Raw genomic sequence first — 23,254 nt, forward strand, 5'->3', positions numbered from 1 at the left:
CCTGCAAATTAAACCAATTTTCTTGTTTCTTTGTACCTCCTCTAGAACACCAGTTCTAGCACAGTGGGGCTAAAGCACTCCCAGAGCGTTTATTATTTACCTTTTCTAACAAAATCAGCAGACAGAAGATTTCAATCCTGCATGCCAACCCCCAACCGCTTACACACCCAAACATAATCCTATACATTCAGAAGGTACTTGCCCTTCCTCGTGAGATGCAATTAGAAAGGAAATAACATGTCTTGAAGTGGGCAAGGTAGAGCGAGATAAAAAAACCACCACGAAACTCCACACAGAAGAGGATGAATGGCCACTACCCGACCATTTTCACTGTACCCACAACCTCAACACTTACGTACAATCAGGAAAGCATAACAAATATTTTCTTACAAGTCTATTTGGTAGAAATTACCAACAACAAAAGTAAGCACACACTTGAAACAGTTCTTTGCCTCATATTTTTCAGTTTTATTTATAAAAGAGAAGCTCCTGTAAAGTGTACAGTTAAAATCACAACTGTAAATTCAACCACAGCCGAATATTATTTCAACAAAATATTCCTATCAACTGACATAAAAATTCATTCCATTGTGATTTAAAACTTGATTCAGCTGGAAGATAAACTTAGCAATACACTACTCATTCAGCAAATACTTATTGTGCTGTAAAAACACACTAGGGTCCCTCCTGTTCATAGCAAAACATAATTCTGTATTTATGTATACAGCAACAAAAATTGCCAGCGAAATCCAAGGGTTTCCAAACTGCTGACACCCCCACAGGGGGTAGTAACTGCATCATTACTGTACTTGTGTGTATTCCCTTTGATCACCAAAAAAGCGACCTTCCAAGCAGCTCTAAACTGTCTGCCACATTTTAATTATGCCAGGCAAAATAAAGTCACCAAAACAAAATCACAGGTGCAAATCTGGCTGCAGGATTTTACTCCACTGGCCTTTCGGATCAGAACTGGAGCTCACTTCAACTACTTTAGCAAACTACAGAGACTGAAAAAAATAATATAAGCTGAAGTAAAAACTACTAGTTCCTGAAAACTTAAGGAAACTAGGTCCTTCCCAAAAGTAAGGCTTGATAAGGCATTTGATTGCAAGACGTTGTGGTTCTAGTGGGGTAAAGAGTAGCTTGGGGAACTTTTTTTTTTTTTTTGGTAAACCTGGTTTTGCAGCAAAGACTGTTTGCGTTTTTGGGCAAATAATTTAGTTACACAGGGCACTAATTCACCTCCTACATTTTTCTCCCATACCATAATTTTTTCTGTAACCCAGGACTAGGGTAGCCCCAGACAAGGAACCTTGCACCTAAGATTTAGCCAGGATTACAAAGTTTGAATTTCAACTCCTAGGCACATGCACCGTCATTATTTATGGTCAGAGGGTATGGTGCTCACAGCACTACAAACTGTCTAGGGTTTCTGTTCTGTATGATCCTACTGGGCACAAATTCATACGGACAAGTTTCTACGTACAGGTCAGAATTTCAACTGCTTGTGGCAAAGGCAGCACAGGACACAGCGAGTGAAGGTGCCCAAATGACACTCCCAGGTCTGGTATGAAGTGGGGGTATGCATCTGTGCAAGTCCTTTGTGTCTCTGCCTCTTTTTACACAACTGAGACATGACAGTCATCTTTTTGATGTGTCTCCAGAGCTACGGATGAAAAGCATTATTCAATTGTTAGGTACGTATTACCATGCTCCTACTGCTTTATAACATGGATGACATACATGCCTGCCAAGACATCGCAAACCATTTTCCTATTCAGGAAATAAACAGTAGAAACAATGTGCAGCAAAAGAGCTGATTATCTAACCTTTCCTTCTGGCTTACACTTTTAAACTATGTTGAAGGAGACAGCTGTCCTTACCTGGAGTATTCAAATTAATCTATTTCACAAAGTCTCAAAATACATTACAGCAGTCATTTTAATTTAAGCATAGCTAACTAGAATGGATTCTAGTGCATGAGTAATTTGACAGCTAATTAGATAAGAAGCTTCCCAGTTAAGAAAAGAACCTATACACAAAGCATCTTATTACACATTTTAGAGCAAATATTTTAGGTAGTGTGGTTATAAAGCAGAATACTGTATTTGGAAAGCGCTGGAGAAAGACTAGGAAAGGTGTAAGGTACTGCCCACGTTTTCCTACTTGAGTACATAATTTGCTATACGTAAATACCTACGGAATTCTCTCATTTCATGAGGTGTTTAAAGTTCAAACACAAAAAGTACTGAGGATGTGTGGACCTCTTACAAACGCAAGAAAAAACAAGTTCAAGCTAAAACACCTGAAGGACAAAGAAATGCAGCTTAAGAATAAATAGAAAGCAATTGGTACAAACAGAGCAGGTAAGCATACTGTAAAAAAAAAAAAAAAGAAGTTCTTTTAAAAAACCTGCCTGAGTAAAAACAGCCTTCAAAACTAAAAAATTCTGTAAAAATAAACTTTCCTTGAAATAAGCTTTAATGACAAAGATTATTACTGAATTGGTTTTAAAAAGTGACAAAACCCTTTAGATAAATACAGTTTTCCTTCCAATGATCTGCAGATGACAGTATTTTACACTTGCTCAACAACTCGAGGCTTACTAGTAACTGGAAAAGTGAAAATTCTCTACACAGCAGAAAAGGAAGAGTTACATGGAACAAAAGGGTGAACAACTTGTTACATTCCAAACCCCTTTGTTGAGAAGGCTAAGGTGATTAACACCACCACCAGGAAAATTTGATTACATTCAGCTTCTGATAAACAAAGGGGAAATCAGACCAAATTTGCCAGTTTTTAGTGAAGCATGTCCTGTTTGAAGAGCACTTTGAGACATTCAGCTTTAAGGTAGAAGTATTAATGTGAAAAAAAGTCCTTTTACAAACTGACAGAGAAAGTGGTTACCACTTCCTGAGCAACAAACTTGCACTAAGCACAAACTCATTTTTCATCCATGGATTTCAACAGCCAGAGACTCCATGACAAAGAAAGAGGTTCAGACGTGTACAGGAAGTCAATAGTGGTAAGAAATAACGAATACGTGGTTTGATGTTCAAGTTCAGCTCCACAATATGTGACTTTTCAAGAAAGCAGGAGAAATGAAGCTCAATCTCTTTTTTTTCTTTTTGTTTTTGGCATCACCGCAACAAAAACAAAATAGGGAAATGGCTTAAAATTTCCTATTTGCTATGTCTGGATTCAACTCATATAACTACTCTAACACAACAACAAATTTCAGATACATATCTGCCTTCCAAAGTGCTAGCAACAGAAAAGATTGCAGGTGTAGCTCCTTGAACTGAGAACTAGGCTTTAGTGCCTTGATAGAGCAGGTTTTCCATGGGTCTTTCATTAAAAAGCTGATCCTGTATAAGGAAACAACACCCAAATTGTTACTTCTGGTTTGGTTTTTTTTTTTTTTTTCTTGATTGCTATTTATAATTTGATCTCTAGTAGGTTTGCAAACCAGTTACCCTGAACTAATTTTAAACACCTCTCTTGAGAGACACAGCTTTAAAAGCAAAAGCTATAAAACAACTTGGTTCCAAAACACTCATCATGAAAAGCATAGGGAATAGCTTTGGTTCTTTTCACTGCAGTTTATTTTGTTGATGGGCACAAGCTGGCGAAAGGCATTTTGATGCAGAATAACTTGCCCAGTTTTCAACTGCTCATTAAAAAGCCTATTGGATTCTCGAACCAGCTACAGTGATTTTAGAGCCTCTGAGTATTAGGATCTTCAGTTTAGACCTTTAAACACCAAACAAACAAAAATGAACAGCACCCTGCTGGCAGCTTGGTTTCAATACATCTGCCTTACTCGGAGAGTAACCGCTCTGAACTGGTAGGTTCATCGCTGTAGGTTCTTAACCACTGCATCTTTTCAGACTCTCACTTGCAGAGTCCAAACAAACAAAACCTAACCCCAAAACACCTCTGTATTTTGCTCGTCACTGAGCAATCAAAAGTCAGAAACATAACCCATTCTGCACCAAGTCTGTGAGGTCAGGAAGGGAAACAGCCCCCGAGTGAAGGACTGTCTTCAAAGTCATGCCAGGAGCAGAGGGGTAATGGAGGAAGATTCAGTTTCACATGGGAAGAGATAGCCAGATAGATTCACCGCCAGCATGTAGCGAAGCCAGAGGAAAAGAGAACGGGAATTACACCAAGCAGTTTTACTGACACAAGTGCCAATGTCTTCAGTGTTGCAGGAGTGAAGGTCATTTTCCCTTGTTTTCCATACCGTCATCAGCCATTGCAGCCTCACAACTTGCTTCCCTGACGTCACATGTAACACAGCCCTTTAAAAAGGAACAAGAATGTAGTAATTTAAACTCTCCTTTTTATGAGTGTATTTCAAGAAGTCAAATCCTGATAGCATGATATGTTCTGGTATTGTTCTAGAGCCAAGGACATGGATTTCTCAGTTTTTCTGCTCCAAGAATAAACAACACAGCTCAGACACCCCACCCCGCCTAGCACACAGAGCATGCAGTCCTGTAACAGACATTAGATTTTTCTGCTGTGTGAGTACATGAATGCAGCCCGCTCTGCCTTGACATTTTCTACACAACTCATCACTGGAGCTTTAGAGCTTTAACTGCAGGACTAGTTCTGCCTTGGGTCTTTTCTTCTCCATAGCACCTGCGAGCAGTTTAAACTGATTAGCATGTTCTCTAATGGGTAGTGATATAAATCAGGAGTTTATCAGAGTGCCCAAGAGTTATACCAGATAATCAGGTATAAGATATCAAAATCCTTAAAGAATGAATCTGCCTACAAAAAGGCAACTATTTTTGTGTTTCTTACTATATGGCTGAAGCTCCTCTGTGATTATGAGCATTTTTCAGCTTACTGAACACATCTGCTCTAATCTTCACTAACGTCCCAGTGCTACACGCTATTCAATCATAGCGACAACCAAGCCTGTAAGAAAAAGAGCAAAAGACCTAAGCAGAATAGAAAAAACATCACTAGATACGGTCTCCGATGTGAGAGCACGATACTATTCCCATTCAGCCAAAAGTGTGACTGACAAAACTTTGCTACAGGTGGTTCCTACATGTAGTTTGCATATCTTGCAAAAAATCCAATGGAAGGACCCGCTTTCTGGCATTCCTCATCTAGCTAACGTACTCGAGCTCATTTCCTTCTTATATTTACAAGTAATAACAATCAGCAGCCCCAGCACTACGAGACCTGGCATCAGCCAGACCTGGCACTGCCTCTGACTAGCCAAGGCATGAATAAAGGGTCGATCCCTTTCACAGCTCCTTACTTGGGTGCTGATTTGCAGCGGGACAGTCTGGGTCCGGATCCACGTATGCACCTCAGCGAGCTCCTTCTTTTGCCCATCTGTAAACCACGGCTGCTGCTTTTGCATGACTGTCAGCTTCTCCAGATCCTCCTTTAAAACTTCCTCTTTGATTCTGCAGGTAACAGACACCTGTGAACACAGCTGTACTAAATGAAGCAAGGCAGGCACTGATTATGATTGTGTTGTAAGAGCCTCTTTGCCAGACTCTACGGACAGCATCAGCCATTGAAAAGGAACTACATTTTGTTATCCCTTTTTTGCTTTGTAAGGCTTCTTTTGACACTGGTCTGTCAGGGGTTTTTTCTTGGTTTTGTTGGGGTTTTTTTGGGTGTTTGGTGTGGGGTTTTTTGTTTTGTGAGCTTTGGGGCTTTTTTAGGGTTTTTTTCTTAATGTGGAATCTCATTATGAATTATGCATAAGCTAATTGCAAGCAACTCGCAAATAACACAAGTATTTTTACCCCTTTATGCATTCAAATTACAGGACAATAATCAATCCCCTTAACACTTCAGCAAAAAGTTTACATGTTACTGTATTTTAACTGATGAGGGAAACAGGGAAAAACCAAGACAAAAGGAAATAACCAGGGCTTCAAATGCACAAACAGTAAATTAATACACCTTCTTGGAGTTCCATTGGTATGTACGCTGTTCCCACTCTCATTTTAATTCTACAGTTCTATGCACAATTCCAAACTACATGTCAGAAATGGTTGATGTTTTCCAACCTGTTTGGCATTTGGTAAGTCATTAGAACTTGTTCAGATGTGTGATCCATCATCACGCAGGCTGACTCATGTTTGGATTTATGAGCTGTCCCTTTTTCTTCTGCTTCCCAATTCTTCTCTTTGGAAGCTTCAGAAGAATCGTTACTGGCAAAATACTTGCTGCTTTTCCCACTACCTGCTGAGAATTACCACGAAAAAAAATGAATGCAGATGCCTGAAAAATCCTAGTAATTCAGTACAAAAAGTAAAAGACCATCAGTGTAGTCTTGTGAGCTAGTTCTGTGATACGAACACAGGTACTCCCAGGTGATTGCTCTAGCAAGCAATTACTACCTATTGAGAATTCAGACATAAAGTGCATTCTATTAAGTTACTCAAGATCTCCAAAGCTCTATTCACTCTTCTCAAAGTTAATTGGCTCAACTTCTCTACTTGTATTTCAAGAGGCCCTGGCCTAGGCAGATCTAGCTTTATCCAAATGAGATGTAAGCCAGTATCTAACGCAGAGTAAAGTAATAATGAGCAAAACAGATGAGTGACTGACAGGTTAAAGGAATAGCTTCTTAGATTCCCACTTCCAGCTACAGTGACCAAAACAAACTTGGCTTCAAACACTGTACACTGGTGAAAGGCAAGGTCTACAGGTCCTCTTACTGGGATTTCCTATTCCCATTATGGTATTTTGTTAAGAATTACCAACACGTTAGCAAGTAACCCAGCACCAAAGCACCCAACATCCAAATGTTCAACTCCCCTACCTGTGCCACAACCAGAAGTCTCGTTGGAGCTAGAGCCTACAGAACCAGATAAAGCTAATCCACTGCCTGATGCTGCTGAACCTGCACCTGAGTGGGAGTCCTCGTACAGCGAGCGCTCAGTAAATTCACTAGAGGTGCAATGGCTAGCGCTGTTACCACTACCTTCCGGATCATTGTCCTGGAGACAAAAAATCAAAACACATGCATCCACGAAGTTATATTTAAGTTTGAAACAGGAAGTTCATGCATTTATTGCATTTGTCACATGTCGACTAAGTTCTTGTATCAAAGCAATAGGTTTGGAATTTCTAGCTCTGAAAATGAATGGTGGCCTAGAACTCAGAATTAATGGGAGAAATCAACAAACATCTGGACTCTAGGTTACTGCTGCAGATCCTTCCCCACTGGGTCAAGACATTGTACTGCTGTATTAAGTTAATATTTTTGGCTGACAAGAGAGCAGGAGTCAGTTACCTTCACGTCCAGTTAAGAGGGCATGAAGCAGCCACACACATCAAGCAAGGTGCGCTACAGGGAAAATGAGAGAGTCTTCCCCTGGTTTGCTACGCGAAGCTGACCGCTTCAGAGGCTGCGGGTACACCAACTCCCCTTTCAGGACCCTACCCTGCAGTTTCAGCTGATCCAGCCTTTCCAGCCCAATCTGGATTCAGGAGCCAACATTTTTTTCCTTGCCTGCAGAGCTCAGATTCCTGCCTCTGCGTTTACCGCGGAAGTTGGAGAGGCCTTTTCTATGCCCGTGTATGGAAACCGACCCACACGGATCCCTGTTCTTCGTTCATTAGCTGCATCCCTGGGAGACAGAGGGAGTAATTAGAAGCGGACCTTCCCTTTGTTTTGGTTCTCCACAGAGACTGTGGGACTGACTGAACAAGGGTGCGAATTGCGCAGCGCTAACCGATTTCCACATGCATAAAAGCCCCAAACCCAATATTCCGGCTGACAATTTAATCGAAAAGGCTGCTGCTAAAACACCGAGCAAAAGTGGCTTGTGGCAGCCTGGACCAGAATATCCCACATTTCTGTCATTTGCCAGGTGCCAACCCTGTACTGTTACAAGTTCCCACAGGCACAAGTATAACCAGCTTTCTCTGCCTCCTGTGCTATTTCTGTCCTGCAGTCTACACAGCACTGGAAAAAGCAGCTAACAAAATCTGGTGACCCTGAAACACAGATCACGTAACTGGTTTTGGTGACTGAACACCATGAAAGTCGGAGTTTCTCCTCTATGTTAAAAATTTGCGTTACTTACACATTTAGCTTCTGCATGTGCTTTACCATCGGTACTGATGGAAAGCTCCATAGGTTTTGGCAGCTCTTCTTGAAGCAAATTCAGCTGAAGCGGGGAGCTGCTCCGTGAGCTACTCAGCAGTAGGGCCGGGTTGTGCTGGCCCTCTTGCTGGTCCTCCATGGACATAGCAGAAGAGGTTGGAAAGGGCTGATCCACAGAGCGCAGGACTGCTGGTGCCAGAGGTGGTGGGGCTGGACACAGCACGGTGCATGGGTATGAAGCTGGGGGATAAACGTACTGAGGGCTAGGAAGAAAGACATACTGAGGCATCTGAGCACACGTGGGGAAACTCTGAAAAAATACAGCCGTAAACATGCCTACGTTTGGGGGACAAAGTGCTGGTGCTTCACAGTATAGTTGCGGTGACGATGTGGACTCAGGTTTTAACGAGCGGAGGCCAAGGTCCTCTTCTACGGGAGAGGCTGGAAAACCACATAGGGGATCTGAATAGACTTGAAATCCCGTAGGAGGAATGACATTCATACTGGAGGAGCTCAGATAGGACACTTCTGAGGGAGAGAATGACTGTTTCTGAACTGTTCTCTTCCCACATGGAAGACTATTTCTATTTTTATTAGAAAAGTGGCAATCTGAGGACTGTCTATGAGGTTTCTGGCGCTTGAATTTTCCGTGTTTGCCTTTTTTACAGCTGGCTGGGTTCATCTGCTTTGAAGGGGAATCTCCTAAGGAGAAAGAGAAGAAGACACGTTCACTGAAATGACTGACTGGGGGGTGGGGAGTGGGGGGGGAGCGGGAAAGAAAAAAAACCCCAACCATCCAGGTATCTGAGTGTGCCTTATTCGGACAGCTGAATTTTCTCTGGGTAATTCTTCCATACACTACAGTGATGGATTTGCTGACATATCTACAATGTTCTCCTTCATGTCATCAATTTTTGTATCAATCATTTTGGCCTATCCCAATCAGATCTTTTCCATTCCTTCAAGGGGAGGCAATAAGCTACTCGGGATTTGCAGGATTTATTGCAATAATTATCTGCTTTGTAAAAAGTCTAAGATAGTAACATCCAATGTGGAGCAGATCTCTGTGGACAATGCTGTTGTCAGGCCTTGTCAGTTCAAAGGAAGTATTCTGTTTGCAGCCCTAGCAAGACACTCGCTAAATCATACGAAGGAGAACCAGACTCCACTGCTAGGGTGCTCTTTGTAAGTCATCTGCAAAGTCTTTATTTCTCAAAGCTAGTGCCTACCTCGGCCACAGGAACGTCTGTTGTTACTTTTGCTCCCCTGTTGAAGGTAAGTCCTAAACGGAGACAGCAAGATCCTCTGTCGGAACTTGTCCACATAATTCTGCTCCTCCTTTTGGGTGTGGGCTGACAGCGTTTCTTTTGTTAACCCAACTGGCTTTAACTCCTCAGGCACCCCAGTGAGACTCTGAGCGTTCACAGGAGGCAGCTCAATGTGTTCACTTCCAACAGTAGTATCCTCCACTGTGGTCACTTCTTTGAAGAGGGAAGAAAAGAAATCACTCTTTGTTTCCTGTGTAACCCTCTGGGTGTTGACACCAGAAGGCCAGAGCAATCTCGTCTGAGCTACAGGCTGCAGAGGTGGGGACAGAAAACACCTTTACATTCAAACACAGTTACACTAACATCAACTGACCAGATTTCTTTGCGTGATCTGGAAAACTTCAAATTCACAAAGTTACAGACGCACTTCTTTCTTCATATTTTCTTAGTACAATACCAGTTAAATACTAATTTTTACACTTCTTTCTGCATTAAAATTAAGTAACACTGGCCCATTAGCCATTTTCATTTTAATCCTCAATGGCCAAAAGTATATTGTTGTGTCTGAGAGGGACTCTGTCAAAACCAGGTTTTATTACAATACTGTAAACATTTCCAGGCTCAAGTTTTCTCCACAGTGTCCCTAGAAGAACCTTAATTATACTTCAGAGTTCACATGCATGAGAACAAATCTCAAATGCACAAAACTTTCTCACGGTGTACTTCAGTCTGGAAACACTGTGTTAACTTAAAAATCAGCGAGTCTTTTGCAAGCGCGTACAGTACCTGATTCAGGGTGTGGGACATGCACTATAGTGCTGCTGTAACTGCACTGGCTGGTGACAGACACCACACTGGGAGCCTTGTTGGACAGGGTCAGGTCTGCCAGTGGAGACCCCACTGTGCCTGCAGCTGTCTGGTCCTTCAGCGTCTCTTCCTGATCAGCAGGTATCGGAGTTTGAGAATTAGCTGCTGAAAGCATAGCAGTGTCTATTGGTAACTGACAAAGCTTCTACGTGGAATTTCATTCCAAGCACTATGCTCCCAATTTATCAAGTCTGACTGGTTCAGAAACGATCATTAACCATGCAGACGATTAAATAAGACAGTCTAATATACAACTAAACGTAACATTCACATGCCAGTGCAATGTCAGCACATACTAAAAATGGCATAAAATATGCGAGCAACGGGAGGTTCATTTAGCAACAACAAACAATTCTTTCAATGCATTTTAAGTTCAAAGACTTAATATTGTAGCTCATGCTTCACTGTGAGATCTAGACAAGGTAAGCGGATATTTACCACATAACCACAATATCTGTGCTGTTAGCATGACAGCAATTTAAAAAAGTAGACTTAAACTCTGAAATGTGCAACAGTGGCAGGTAAAAAATAGATCAGTTGCGGTTCTATTATGCTTGTCAGTAGACTGTGTGTTACCTTCCAACGCCTCCACTTCCTGCTGACTTTGCTGGACTTGCTTGTCATCTTCTGAAGATGACGATGATGTATTTGCAGAAGATTTACATTTCCTTTTCAATGCTGGAATACTGCAGCTCTCTAGATATCTGAAATAAAAGCATATCACAGGAAGCTCTCCCTACTTCGTGGGTTTTCTCCATTTGGAGAGACAAACATTTGAACAATCCAATCTGGAGATCCAGGGGTTCTTAACTAGTATTTTAAATTCACTGGAGGAAGCTCTGAACACGTATCTGATTTCCAAAGAGTATTTTAAATAAAATCTATCAACTATGCTTCAAAAAAAAAAAAAGAAAAAAGAAAAAAAGAAAAAAAATACAATGTTATCCACTGGGTTAAAAAATACTGACATACTATAAATTGTATCAAATTTCTGGTTTACATGGATGTTCTCAAAGCATATATTGAGAAGACATCAACATATTATGCCCATCAAAATTCTCTTAAACTCCTATTGCACCAATGGTGAAACCAGCAGCACCCAAACATCAACAGCAGCAAACAGAATCTTAGGCCCTAAATTCTTCATTACTGCGTAAGGCAGATTGACTGAACACGGGGATGGATTGCCTAGAGAGGCACTAAAATTTACAAACAACCCCAAATTTATCTCACAACTCAAACCTCAGACAGTTTAGACCAATGCAAATTGCTTGGGTATTTACCTTCCACCGATTAATCTTAAACTTCTACTACTAAAACCACTTCATAGTTTATTACCTGATGATACTATCAACACAATTGATCTGCTGATAGGAAGGAACACGCGGAGTCTTCTTTGAATCATCATAAAATGCATCGCCTGTTTCTTCTGTGCTATCACTTCTCAACGTCTGAAGAAAACAGGAAGCAGTGTGCCTTTTCCCTGGAGAAGAAGAAATCCTCTGACTCCTCTCAAAGGCATCTAAACACCACCCCCACCGAGACACACACACACGTATCCATACTGGGATACATATATATATTATACAGGGATATATAGCCTATGACAGCTCTGCTCTCACTACAAAGTTCTGCATTTTCATCTCGATTCACATGTTTCAAGGCAGGGCATGGAGAATGGGAAAGAATGCGTCAAAAGACAGAAACCCCACACAGCACCTTAGACATCCAACTCAGAACAACTAGTAAACACAAGAAAAACAGCATACAAAAAATTTATTGTATTTAAATTGTAAACAAAGCTGCACCTAGTATTACTTTTATCTCAATTTATACATCAGAGAATCCAGTCCATTAACAGTGATTTACAGCTTTTTATAGCACAGATACACTGGTCTGAGCGGTATCAACATTCCCAGAGCAGTCCTCTTACCAGCAAGGCGAGGACTTACTAACTTTCATAGAGAGTATCACAGGGCAAGATGTTTTAATACAGACTTCTGTGACACTGAGCAAGCATCCACGTTTCTCCATATATTTGTGCTAGGTACTAACTGCAAATAATGTGTATTAGCATAACGTTAAGCACTCAGTAACTAAACCACTGCTTCAGTGGGAAGTGGGGCAGTGTTTTCAAACTGATGGATTGTTTCTGAGAGTCTACATGAAGTAACTAAGGGAACCTTCCATAGTGGACTTCTACTTGCTACAAGCAAGTCTGCATTTTCACTAGAAAAAGTTAAAATTAAAAAAAAAAGTCTATTAACCTAGAAGAGACAGATACATTCCTCCAGATCTCAGGCACAGTTAAACTGTCATTGCAACTGCTGAGGGTTTTTTTCAGGGTGGCTTTTGGGTTTTTTGTTTGTTTGGGTTTTGATTTTCTTTTTAAAACCCAAGCAAACAAAAACATTTCCCACATTTAAGCCATGCTAAAATGCTATCTTAAGTTCTTCAGCATAACACCAGCTAGCTAAACTCACAGCTATAGAACTACAGGAGTTTGTGTTACCTTAATGATCATAATTACATGAACTTACCTCCTAGCATTTCTGAGCTCACAGCCTGTTCATTTCCATTCTGTGGCTTGCTCCTTGATGCAATATACAGCTGCTGTCCCAGATTCTTTATTCGGTTGACATCCACACAAACTTGTTGCAATGTCATCTTGAGATACGTGAAAATGTGAAGTCAGAATAAAATGAATGAAAAGAGGCCACAGGAGACCATTAAGATGGGCCTGCATTCTTGTATTCTCCAGACTGAAAGGGAGTAGACTGTCAGCCTAAGCCTGATATCTATTGGTATTCGTAAATTTAATGAATCTACTTATCAAGGTTAATTTAATTAAATTAACTACGATAAAGCTCAAACAGCCTCAGCGCTGGCATGTTTTAATACTGATGCAAGCCTTGAGAGTGGGAATAAACCGAAGACTTACCCAAGAGCCTCACAAGGAAATTGGGTAATTGCAATGCTTGTTTTAGGACAGCACTGTGTTCACTCTCTTCTACAGCAGCCTACACTGTACCTCTAGTGCCCTTTTTAAAAGAAAACAAAATCCCAAGCAAACAGAACCCCTCCATATGCACCAATCCTCTTTCTGATTGCATGGTTCTTCCACTTTTTTCTCCCAGTCCACTGGTTTTTTGAGCAGGCTGGCCTTAAGCAAGCCTTCAATTTACTTTCGTGAACTACCGTAGTAGTTATCCGCTCATTTTAGTCAGCAAAATTAAGTGCAAAACACAAAAGCCAGCATTCTGTAACTGACCAATTTAAATATGTTTAGCGTGAACATAGCTGTATCTTCTCCCATCAGTAAAATTCATGATGAATAATATGTATGTACACAGTAAAAATTTTCATTTTTAAAACTGTATTTTTACTACTCTGCAGGCAGTGACACATTTATACACCTACTGGTTCTTGTATTTCATCTGCACAATTCCCATTGGAGTCACTTGAAGATGCGATGCTGATATAGTGCTCATAAGAACCATTGCTTCCAAGGCTTCCGTAACCACTGGAAACATTGCTGTGAACTGGCTGTATGAGGGGGGGGGGGAAAAGTAATTAAAAAAATTATCCTCTTGGAAAACAAAATATTTGCAACACAGGACTTCAAGTAAACAAAGAATATTAAGCAAAAAGTCAGTATCGCTCTGCGCTCTACCACTTGCTTGGGAAAAATTCTCTACCATGCTTAAAGCTGTTTCAGGATGCAGATACAAAGATTTGGCAAATATGTCAAACAAAATATTTTTTTCAGGTGGGCTACCCAGAGCAACATTTTTAATGGCGTTGCACAAGCCTGTCTCCATTTAGAACTTCCCTTTCAGACTTTTTAAAAGATCATCCCCAAAGCTTTCTGCTAAACAGACCCAAGTTTCTTTAGCCCCTCCTTAGAAGGCCAGCCAGGGTTTCCACATTCTTTCATCTTCTTTACCTGCAGAAGCAGCTTGTAAATTTGTCCTTGCAATTCTCTTATCTCTTTCTCAACACTGCTCATTTCTTTACTTCTTGCAGCAAAGACATCTTCATTCAGAGGGCTTCTGGAGAGAGCCAACAAAATTTCACTATTAATTTTAATTTGATGAAGAAAAGGTAGCTATAAACAAAATTAGAAAAGATTATTACAATTTTTTTATTATCTTTATTTTATTCTGACTGCTTTGCTGAATCGACACAAAGGGCTGTCATCTGTTCCATGGCAGCTCTGCTGGGGTAGCGCTCCACGTGAAGCCCCAGGGAAGTGGGTACACCAGCACAGAGACACAAGTTAGTGCTGACAAACATCTACCCCTTCATCCAGAGTCTGAATTCACACCCCATAAAAACCCACATAAAAGATTACTTTGAAAAGACAAAAGGCCATCCCCAAAAGCCATTTTCTAGAAAAGAAACCAGGAAAGAGGAAGGCAGTCATATTTCCAAGTCTCTGATTTGAGAACTGAGGAGAAACATCTGAACAATTACCTTGGACATTCAATACTAATTGCATTTTAAAAAGAGGTTTCCTTGGTAAATATTTAGATTCTGTATCAAGTGAACATTTCAGAAGAAAACAAGCCAGAAGGTGATCTTGATTACATGTCTGTCTATTAGTGGGCTATATTTTTTTGGTGAGCTAATTATGAATGAATGCCAATTAATTATTTGTTAAAGTGATCTACTTTTTACTTTGCTTTTTAGCTTTTACTTGGCTTGTCTGAAACTGACATTTTGTTTTAGACATGTCTATTGTCACAGTATTTGAACATCAACCATGTACAAAAACATACTAAAAAAAGTTGGCTTTGCCTTTTGCCTCAAAGTAACTAACTTATTTTTATACTTAATAAACAAGACTAACACTGTTCTGAAGGAAGGGGCTGCAAGACAGATGCTAGGTAGTTATCACAGACTGCAGGAGCGACATGTCTCTAGTTCAGTACTAATACAGTTTTGTTTTGCAGAATATTCAATGAAAAGCACTTTAATAAATCAATTCTACAACTGACTTACGTCCGGACTTTGTGTCGGCCAATGATGAACGCTACTTTCCTGCTCCAAGGATTCACAAAACTGGACCAGCTGGTATCCAGTATGACATAATCACCATTTTGAGTACAAAATCTAATCGGTAAATGTTCAAAAGGGGGTTGGCCAGCAAATTTCAGGACTGAAAAAAAACCAAACAATCAAGAAACAAGGTTCAGTTTACATGATGACACAATAGTGCAAGCACTAACAACTGGGGTCCTTTAAAATGTTGGGTCTGAATTTGTTTCAGTCTGAAACTGGTTGCTTTAATTCATTAATTTCTGTCTAGACTGCAGATCTTCCATGTGTTAAGCAATATGATAACAATAGAATGTTAAAACCAGTAGAAATTCCTCTTACAACAACTGTACTTACTCTTCCGGTGAACAGCAATCATCAAAGGACGATCTTCTGGATGCAAATACATCAGTATGGATGTTCCAATTAAATCTTGAGGTAAGTAACCCAACAAAGGCACTGCTCTGAAACCCAAAAACATTACCACTGATTATAATATAGTTTTGAGTATTTATATCCTTAACCCTCTGCTTGTCAGCAAAGTCCCCATGCACGATCTACAGGGGCATGAACTAAGGCTACAGAACATTTTCCAGCACATGTAATGATCCTCCAGTGCCATGCAGACACGTAAATACCAATGACAAACATTTCTGTGCCCAGACATCTAACAGATTTTCACATTTTCAGGCAGTTTTGTACCTGTCTACAGGTAAAGAAAAAGAAAAAAAAAGAAAAAGGGATCTTGAAGAAGCAGGTCACAGGCAGAACATCAGAAATCTGACACGGATGCTGCAAAGCACATTGTAAAAACACTCTTGTGGCTTTGCAGGAAATAGCTTTAATCTGGCCAAATTTATTTGACCCAGCTCAGTACAGCTGTATCTCTACACTCCGTGATCCTCAGAGCTTTGCATTATGTGGATTTTCCACTGCCTGTGTTATCACATTGCCCTGGATAACGAAAACTGACAGCAGTTCTGTTTAATTCACATTTGAAGTCAACAAAGGAGATTACATCTGTGGAGTTCTAGATGTTCCATGAGACGACTAACCCCAAACTACTTTGTTGTTTAATTAACTACTGCCAGCTGCAGAGTTCACCTACTTTACTTGGGTCTCCAGCTGCATCACCGAAGGATTTTTTGCTACCTCTCCATACACACCTCACAGGTCATATGATTCAAATCTCACCTGTCATCTATATCAAGAAAAACACATCCAGGGGTGTGAGTGGTGGTGAAGATTCTTTTATCCATAGGAATTCGAGGAGCTAATAGAAAAAGAAATATTTACTGAAACAAAATAAGCACCAAGACAGAAAACCTAACCGTTAACTTTTGCTCATGATAAAGAGGTTTTTGTCTCCTGAACTTTGTAATTGCTCACTGCTTTCTGACCAGTAACCCAAAGAAACGTTACAAATTTTAAGTGCTGGCAAAGAAGGCACAGATGCTCTGGATTCACACACACACACACACACACACACGCACGCATGCGCACGCACACACAGACACAGACACACACAGACACACACACACAGACACACACAAAAAAAAAAAAAAAAGTGGAAGTTACACGGGTGAGACTAACCAAGCACTGTTCTAAACCAAGGAAGCAGACTTTCATATACTGCATTTTCCTACCAGCTTGGTTTTTTTCACTGGAGCCTCCCTACTTGCCTTCATATCCAGAGTGAATTTTCTCAGCCAAAGCTAAGCAACAGGATTCTGCATCCACGTGGACAGAAGTACACACGTGGACCAAGTACGGGGTGATCCGGAATGGGTAACAACGCATTTCTTGTTCTCGGTCTTTACCACCCCTGAGGAAAAGTAAAAGGGATTAATGCTCTGGTTTCAAGACTCAGATACTTTATGCCAGGGCTGAGAACTCTGCACAAAGAAGTTATGCTGAGCACACAGACCCAGACAATCAGAATCTCCCAAGGTCCTATGCACACTCCCCACGCGTAGGGATCCTACGCGATCCAAGGCCAACGCATTCAGCAATGCTGATCTCACTCCCCTTCAAACAAGTAGGTGTTCTGCCTCCAATACTTGCACCCAGAGGCTGTTCTAGAAATGCCAGTACTCTAACGGTTAAAGAAGACCTTCTAATTCTCAGTCCAATTGTATTCACAAGAACCACTCATTTGGTCTTGGGCTCTGCTTCAAGTGACACAGTCCTTTCTGTCTCTTGTTTATTCTGTACCATTTTTAGGAAACATCACCCACGCACCCCCAAAAATAAAACCTCTGTCTCTCAAGTTTTGTTTTGCTCAACTATGTAAGTAAAAGTCCTCCAGCCTCGGTTCACAAATAGTTGTTGTTCTTGGACTGTCCTCCTCCCGTGAGAATTTGTCTTCCTAGAACATGTGTGAGCAGGAGCAGCACACAACATTCTAGCAACGATCCTAACCACGGCTTCGCGACAACTGTGTTAGTGACTGCCTGGTCCTATTGCAAGTGCTTTCTCACCTGTTATAACTGTAGCATCTTACCTGGCTCTGACTGAAAGGATTGAGATGAATTTTTGGACATGATGCCTTACACTAGAAGTTACTTTCTTACTCCACACTAAGTTTTGTAAAATGTTTCTAGGGAGAAGTTACTGTCATGAAAACTACTACTGAGAGCTCCCCCTTTTGGAAAAAAGATACAAATAGAAACTGGGTACAGCAGCAGTTTAACCCACAAAAAAACACTTTCATACTTCAGCCTAGTGTGTGCTTGTGAAAAAAAATAATTTTACTCGTGAAGCCCACATAACCAAAAGCACCCGTTATACAAAGGAAGGAGAGATGTGGTATGAAAATCTGAAGAAAAACGATTGCAAAATGTTTATGTATGCTACCAAGAGTTTCCCCAACTTAAAACTGGTTGGTCCTGCTATAATTATTCCAAGCGCCCTTACATGATTCAAGAAACAAAGGTGACTTTAATGCTCGGGTTTTTGAAAGGCAGATGAATGACTCGGCGATCGACTGAAAGATGGAACAAGTATTAGGTCCGCTCAGAAGCAGACAGCTCTTACCAAAATCAAGAGACCACCCAGGTCTGTAACAGAGCTGCACTGAAGATTACAGGCCAATGTCAATTTTTTAAGATTTCTTTTAGCACTGAGATTAGCCAGAAACTGTATCCATAGTGACAGCAAGTAGTATCTCATGATTCAGGTCTCACACTCAGGTGACTGAGTATCTGTTATCACCTCTGTCACAAGCTCTCGAGCAAACTTAGGCAAAACACCCTTTGCCTCCACCCCCAAAGTGTAAAAGAGGGAATAGCAATTCTTCACAAGATCATTCTTCTCCTGCACAACAGCACTGAAGGAAACCAGCACATCCAAAAGAAACATGTACAGTTTTCCTTCTATGCCCATAAAAGTTTAAGCATCTATATGGGAAAGACATTCAAAATGTCCTGCTGGATGCCAATATTAAAGACAATAAGTCAGTTTTGTAATAGAGTTCCATGAGCTCCTGCTGGTCACTTGTAACAACAGAACACTATTTCTGCTCCATACTGTACCCTTTGCCCAGCCTTCACCAATATAAAACCATAACAATGTACTTGCCTGATCCTGCAGAAAAAGGATTTCACCTGGGCATACTCATACAGAGAAGCTAACAAGAAGAACACATTGAAAGTATCAGTTATTATCTATAAAAAGCTCACACCTAACAGAACTATTTTAAATTCTGCAGTCTCCAGACTTTCTGAGCAAGACCAAAGTCCCACAACCTGCTCTTTATCAGCTACCGAATGAGCTGTTCAACAGTCTGCTCCCACCTCAAATGCTATCTCAGCTCTCCAGCCCACTCACTCTTGGAGAAATGGCTGACCTGGAACTAAATTCAGAGGAAACACATATCATCTAAAAAACTCCTTTCCCCAGTGCACCACTATGGAAAGGAAGGGCAAAAAATTCCTGGTTTTGAGAGCCATGTACCAAAACAGAAAGAGTTATGGGGAGAGGAAAATTCAGTAACAGTTCACAGCAATAAAAACCCAATTCCATAGGGGTGCCACTACTCTGCTGGGTAAGCACATGACTGGCTTCCCAGTTGTGGAATCCCTGGCACATTAGCAGCCTTGGATGTCTCATGTCCTTTGGCAGCAAGAATTTTGGACTTCCCATTTCTGATGCCAGAACAGCCCCACAGCTACATGGGCAAACAACATGGCCTTGGCATGCAAGCTACAGTTGAATTGCTCACAAATAACACAGGACTCAAAAGACACCATTTAGGCATGTCCAGCACTAAATAGCAAGTCAGCTTAAAACTTGGGTTCAGTGAGCTGTGTTCACAGCAAGCAGACCATAAAGACAAAGCACTGAAGCAATCGTAAGACATGGATTAAACAACTCTAAGCTCACAATTAGAGACCTTTAGTTTCTTTTCAAATCAGCGGTATTTGGAATGAGTAAGATGGTACACAAAACAATGAAGTATTACTTACTCCAAGAGTTAAGCCTCTAGGAAGCTAGCCAGGACTAAGTGCATAGCTACTCGAGTTTTCTAAGTGGAAAGGGAACAAGTGTTGCCGATGTATGTTGCTGGCATAAGCATTTGCAACTAACAACTATTCTATCCTCATTCTGCAAAGACAGAAAGACACATAAAGCATTTAAGAGCGTTGCCAAGTCCCACCTGTTTGACTATCCATGTTCCAAAGCGGCAGGTGGGACTGATCAGTGTGTGTGTAGAACACACTCACATCCCGAGGGACAAGCAGCTCTACAAACCGGGAGGAGTCCAACACTTTCTTCTTACAGTTTAGAATGGATGCTGCCTGCTCAGAAATGTGCACTATGCGTCCAGAAAGCAAGGAAAACACAGCCACAAACGTGTCCTGGAAAACAGACAGTGTTAAAGGCAACCCTCCCCCAACACATAGTAGCAATATCGTAAGGATAAAAAACCAAACCCACCCTAAACCAACCAACCAAACCAAAACCCACCACAACCCAAGACAGAGGTTCAAAAACATGTTCTTAGCATCCAATTAAAGTTGTATGTGAGCTACTACAATCTCTAATGCTACAGTAGCTTACTCCTGATTTACAAATCCTAAGAAGACTGCAATATCAGAACTGAAACAGATTACAGCGATGCTTGCCATTGTCCAGAATGACTGGTTATCCCTCCGCACACTTCTTTGCAAATCTCACACAATTCCATGTACAAAAGTGTTTGGAGAACTTCTCAAGTATAAAGCATTTGCAATGTATCTGATACAGCATCTAACAGTACTGAATTGCAAGAAACACTCTTTTCTTTGAAGCACAGCCAGAAAGCACAACACATACCGCAAATCAAGAGAAAAAAACTTAAATCCAGGAGTACAAATAGAAACAAAGTCCTTCACAGCTATGGACTTGACCGACTTTGAAAACTTTCTGTTGTCTGTCTCAAGGGATTACCATGCTGTAAATGAATTCTCACACACGATTCTCAAAGAGATATGTATTGCTTCTGGGGTTGGGGTGGGAAAGAAAACCTGGTATTTTTTCACTTACTGCTGTTGGGTACCCTGAGTCAGCACAGAAAAGTAGTAGTGTTGATCTACCTTTAAAACCACAAAAGCCTGTTGGGCTAAAACTTAAAGGCTTTTCAATTTTACACATTCTATTTCCTCAAAACGATGTAAGGAGACTAAATAGAGAGTGAAATAGCATGTGATGAACTCCTTGAGTGTCCCTGAATTCCTTACAGTGTTTTTTGGAGTGTGTTCAGATGCAACTGCCACCAACTCTTCTATGCTGTATGTCATCCCATCTGTCTGAAACACTCTTCGGTCATTCAGAGCCTGGAAAAAGTCATTGTTTGCTAATTGAAAAAAAAAAGAAAAACAAGAAAAGCAAAACAAACACAAGGAAGTCAGTAAGGAGACTATTTTTGAAGTATTTCTTACAGCCCTTGTACTTTTGTCATCTTTTTGGTGAAGTCCAAACTGAGATGAGGAACGTCTGTGTAGTGACAAAGGAAAAGGGAATACCAATTATACTATCGGAGCAACCTATTTATGTTAGAGAAAACAAGCACGAGGAAGTAGAAAGGACAGAACATGATGGCAAAAGAACAATTTTAGCTACTTAGTTCTGTTGGAAAACAGAGACTATCCAATAATTTTTCAAAGTATGACAGGAAGGCTGTTTTTTCAATATACACAGAGAGTTAAGAGTAAGCACCTATTAGCTGTAGGATTCTGAAGAAAAGAGAAGCAGCAGGTGGGCATTTCAATAGAAAAGATAACAGGATTATTTAAAAAAGAAAAACAACCCACAGTGCTTCAGAAAGTCAATTGTTTGCAGGTTAACTGGAATACTTTAATTTATTTTGATGTTATTTGTTGCCAGACCGAGCTGCTGTATAGCTTCTATGCTTCCAGATTTTTTCTACACGTACCTTGGACCTGTTGGACGCACTGCAAGGCATAGTTGAGAGCACTGATGGTACTGGGCTTGCTGGAACTCCTTTTCTCTTCAGGCAAACACCTTTTAATTTCTTGGATCATCATCATCAGATCTCTGTGAGACTGGCTCCAATTCAGCTGCTCACTGTTAAACACAGGTTGAACTTTACCAGAGACTTGTGGTACAGGAGCTTTTTTTTTTCTGTCAACTACTTACGATTATTCACTAAATTAACATTTTCTGGGCTCAGCTGTGGAGTAGCAGAATATCCAGAAATGTCCTAATGCTCATTCACTACGTTTCCTGATGTATCTTTCTCACTTATTTCCTACTTAACCTTATGTCCTGTACTTTCCCCCTTTCCAACTCCGACATGTCACTGGATGGCAAAGTCACATCACAACCAATCTGCTCGCTAAGGTGCTGAGCAACTAAAAGTGAGCCGACATTTACTCTGGATTTTCTATATCTCACCAGTATTAAAATCATGAACAGATGCTGATTGTTTCTGTGTGTCTTTCTAGCCTTGAGGTCTGCATTGAGGGAAATGTGAGGTCCTCAAAATACACCTGATGCCAGGATCTCATTCCTCATGTGACTCCGGAGTCTTCTCAACAGAAACCTCAGCCTCAGCAGCTGCAAGGTTACTGTCAGCTGCAAAATCTCCCTCTTCTTACTTTTGCTTATTTCACTGACTGAAAAACAAGCAGTCAAAATCCTCAAAATGCAGATTGATTCTAATCCTACAGATCGGATACGAACACCATGATTTTAAATAACTTTTGGCGGTTTGGCATTTTTATTTGCAGCACACTTACTAAATAAATCACTAAGGAAGTTCAAGTGCAGCCTGTTAACTTTACATGCCAGTTCAACGTTGCATAAATTGTAGCTCCTGAACGGCTGGGATTTTCTTAATAATAACAGCACCTCACAATTTCTGAACTTTCAGGAAAACTACAAAGTCATTTCTGCTTTGCTACTGCTAGAGCCAGCCTTCAGCCGCGGCCGCCAGCGCGGGCGCGGCAGGGCCAGGAAGAGCCGGGCCGGGGGCAGGAGGCCGGAGCCGGGGCAGCCCCGCAGCACCGAACCGCCCCCGAGCGCAGCCCCCGCCTCCCCAGGCTCCGCGCAGCGACCGGGGCCGCGGCTGGACGCGCCGCCAGTTACCTGCGAGCTCCGCACCGCCTCGCCCAGCTCCCCGCCGAGCCGCCGCCCGGCGCCGCGGGCGATTCCCCGCCGGAGCTGGCCCCCGCGGCCGCCCGCCGCTCCCCCAGCCCCGCTGCCCCGCGCTGCCCGGCCGCGTCCATCGCCGCCCCGCGGAGCGTGGCGAGCCCGGGGCACGGGCCCCACCGGCGGCGGCGCTGACACCGCCTCGGGGGAGGAGCGGCCCCCGCCGCCGAGCCCACCGCCCTCTCGGGGTCCCCCCCCCACCCCGGGCCGCCAGCGCGGATGGCAGCGGCCGGGCCACCGCCTGCTCCCGCCACCTGCCCCCCCCCCCCCCCCCCCCCCCCCCCCCGGTTACGTAACGGCGGCCGCACGCGGCGGCCCCGCTCCCCCACAC

At 41.8% G+C, this 23,254-nt stretch overlaps 1 protein-coding gene across 11 annotated transcripts; it reads right to left on the reverse strand.

Moving 5' to 3' along the window:
• Positions 1-447: 447 nt before the first annotated feature.
• PER3 (period circadian regulator 3) lies at positions 448-23,149 on the reverse strand. Of its 11 annotated transcripts, none has more exons than XM_037380387.1 (21): positions 22,861-23,147; positions 21,686-21,837; positions 20,991-21,106; positions 19,928-20,129; positions 18,850-18,898; positions 16,953-17,095; positions 16,465-16,543; positions 15,628-15,734; positions 15,235-15,391; positions 14,177-14,282; positions 13,651-13,776; positions 12,771-12,897; positions 11,569-11,713; positions 10,807-10,934; positions 10,150-10,335; positions 9,325-9,576; positions 8,076-8,797; positions 6,806-6,983; positions 6,048-6,225; positions 5,282-5,432; positions 448-4,304 (listed from the first exon to the last, which is right to left on the reverse strand). In XM_037380387.1, exons 1-21 carry the CDS (start codon positions 22,998-23,000, stop codon positions 4,224-4,226), a joined length of 3,525 nt encoding a protein of 1,174 aa, XP_037236284.1. In that variant the 5' UTR covers positions 23,001-23,147; the 3' UTR covers positions 448-4,223. The 11 variants fall into 11 exon arrangements, 6 of the variants coding, with proteins under 6 accessions (XP_037236284.1, XP_037236287.1, XP_037236288.1 ...); XM_037380390.1 differs by having other exon boundaries at positions 4,159-4,304; positions 9,325-9,573; positions 22,861-23,148; XM_037380391.1 differs by having other exon boundaries at positions 4,159-4,304; positions 8,076-8,794; positions 22,861-23,148.
• Positions 23,150-23,254: the final 105 nt, after the last annotated feature.

The sequence above is a fragment of the Falco rusticolus genome, chromosome 3, assembly GCF_015220075.1.
Source record: "Falco rusticolus isolate bFalRus1 chromosome 3, bFalRus1.pri, whole genome shotgun sequence".
NCBI lineage: Eukaryota > Metazoa > Chordata > Aves > Falconiformes > Falconidae > Falco > Falco rusticolus.

Bases quoted from the DNA above. Each gene is read 5' to 3' on its own strand.
- PER3 (XM_037380387.1), bottom strand. From the start codon at position 23,000: ATGGACGCGGCCGGGCAGCGCGGGGCAGCGGGGCTGGGGGAGCGGCGG. The intron at 17,096-18,849 runs GCAAGTACATTG...ACTTTTCCTCAG, and splicing joins TCCTTTTTCTGCAGGATCAG to GGGTGGTAAAGACCGAGAAC. The intron at 9,577-10,149 runs GTACTGTACGCG...CCCTCTTCAAAG, and splicing joins TGTCCCACACCCTGAATCAG to AAGTGACCACAGTGGAGGAT.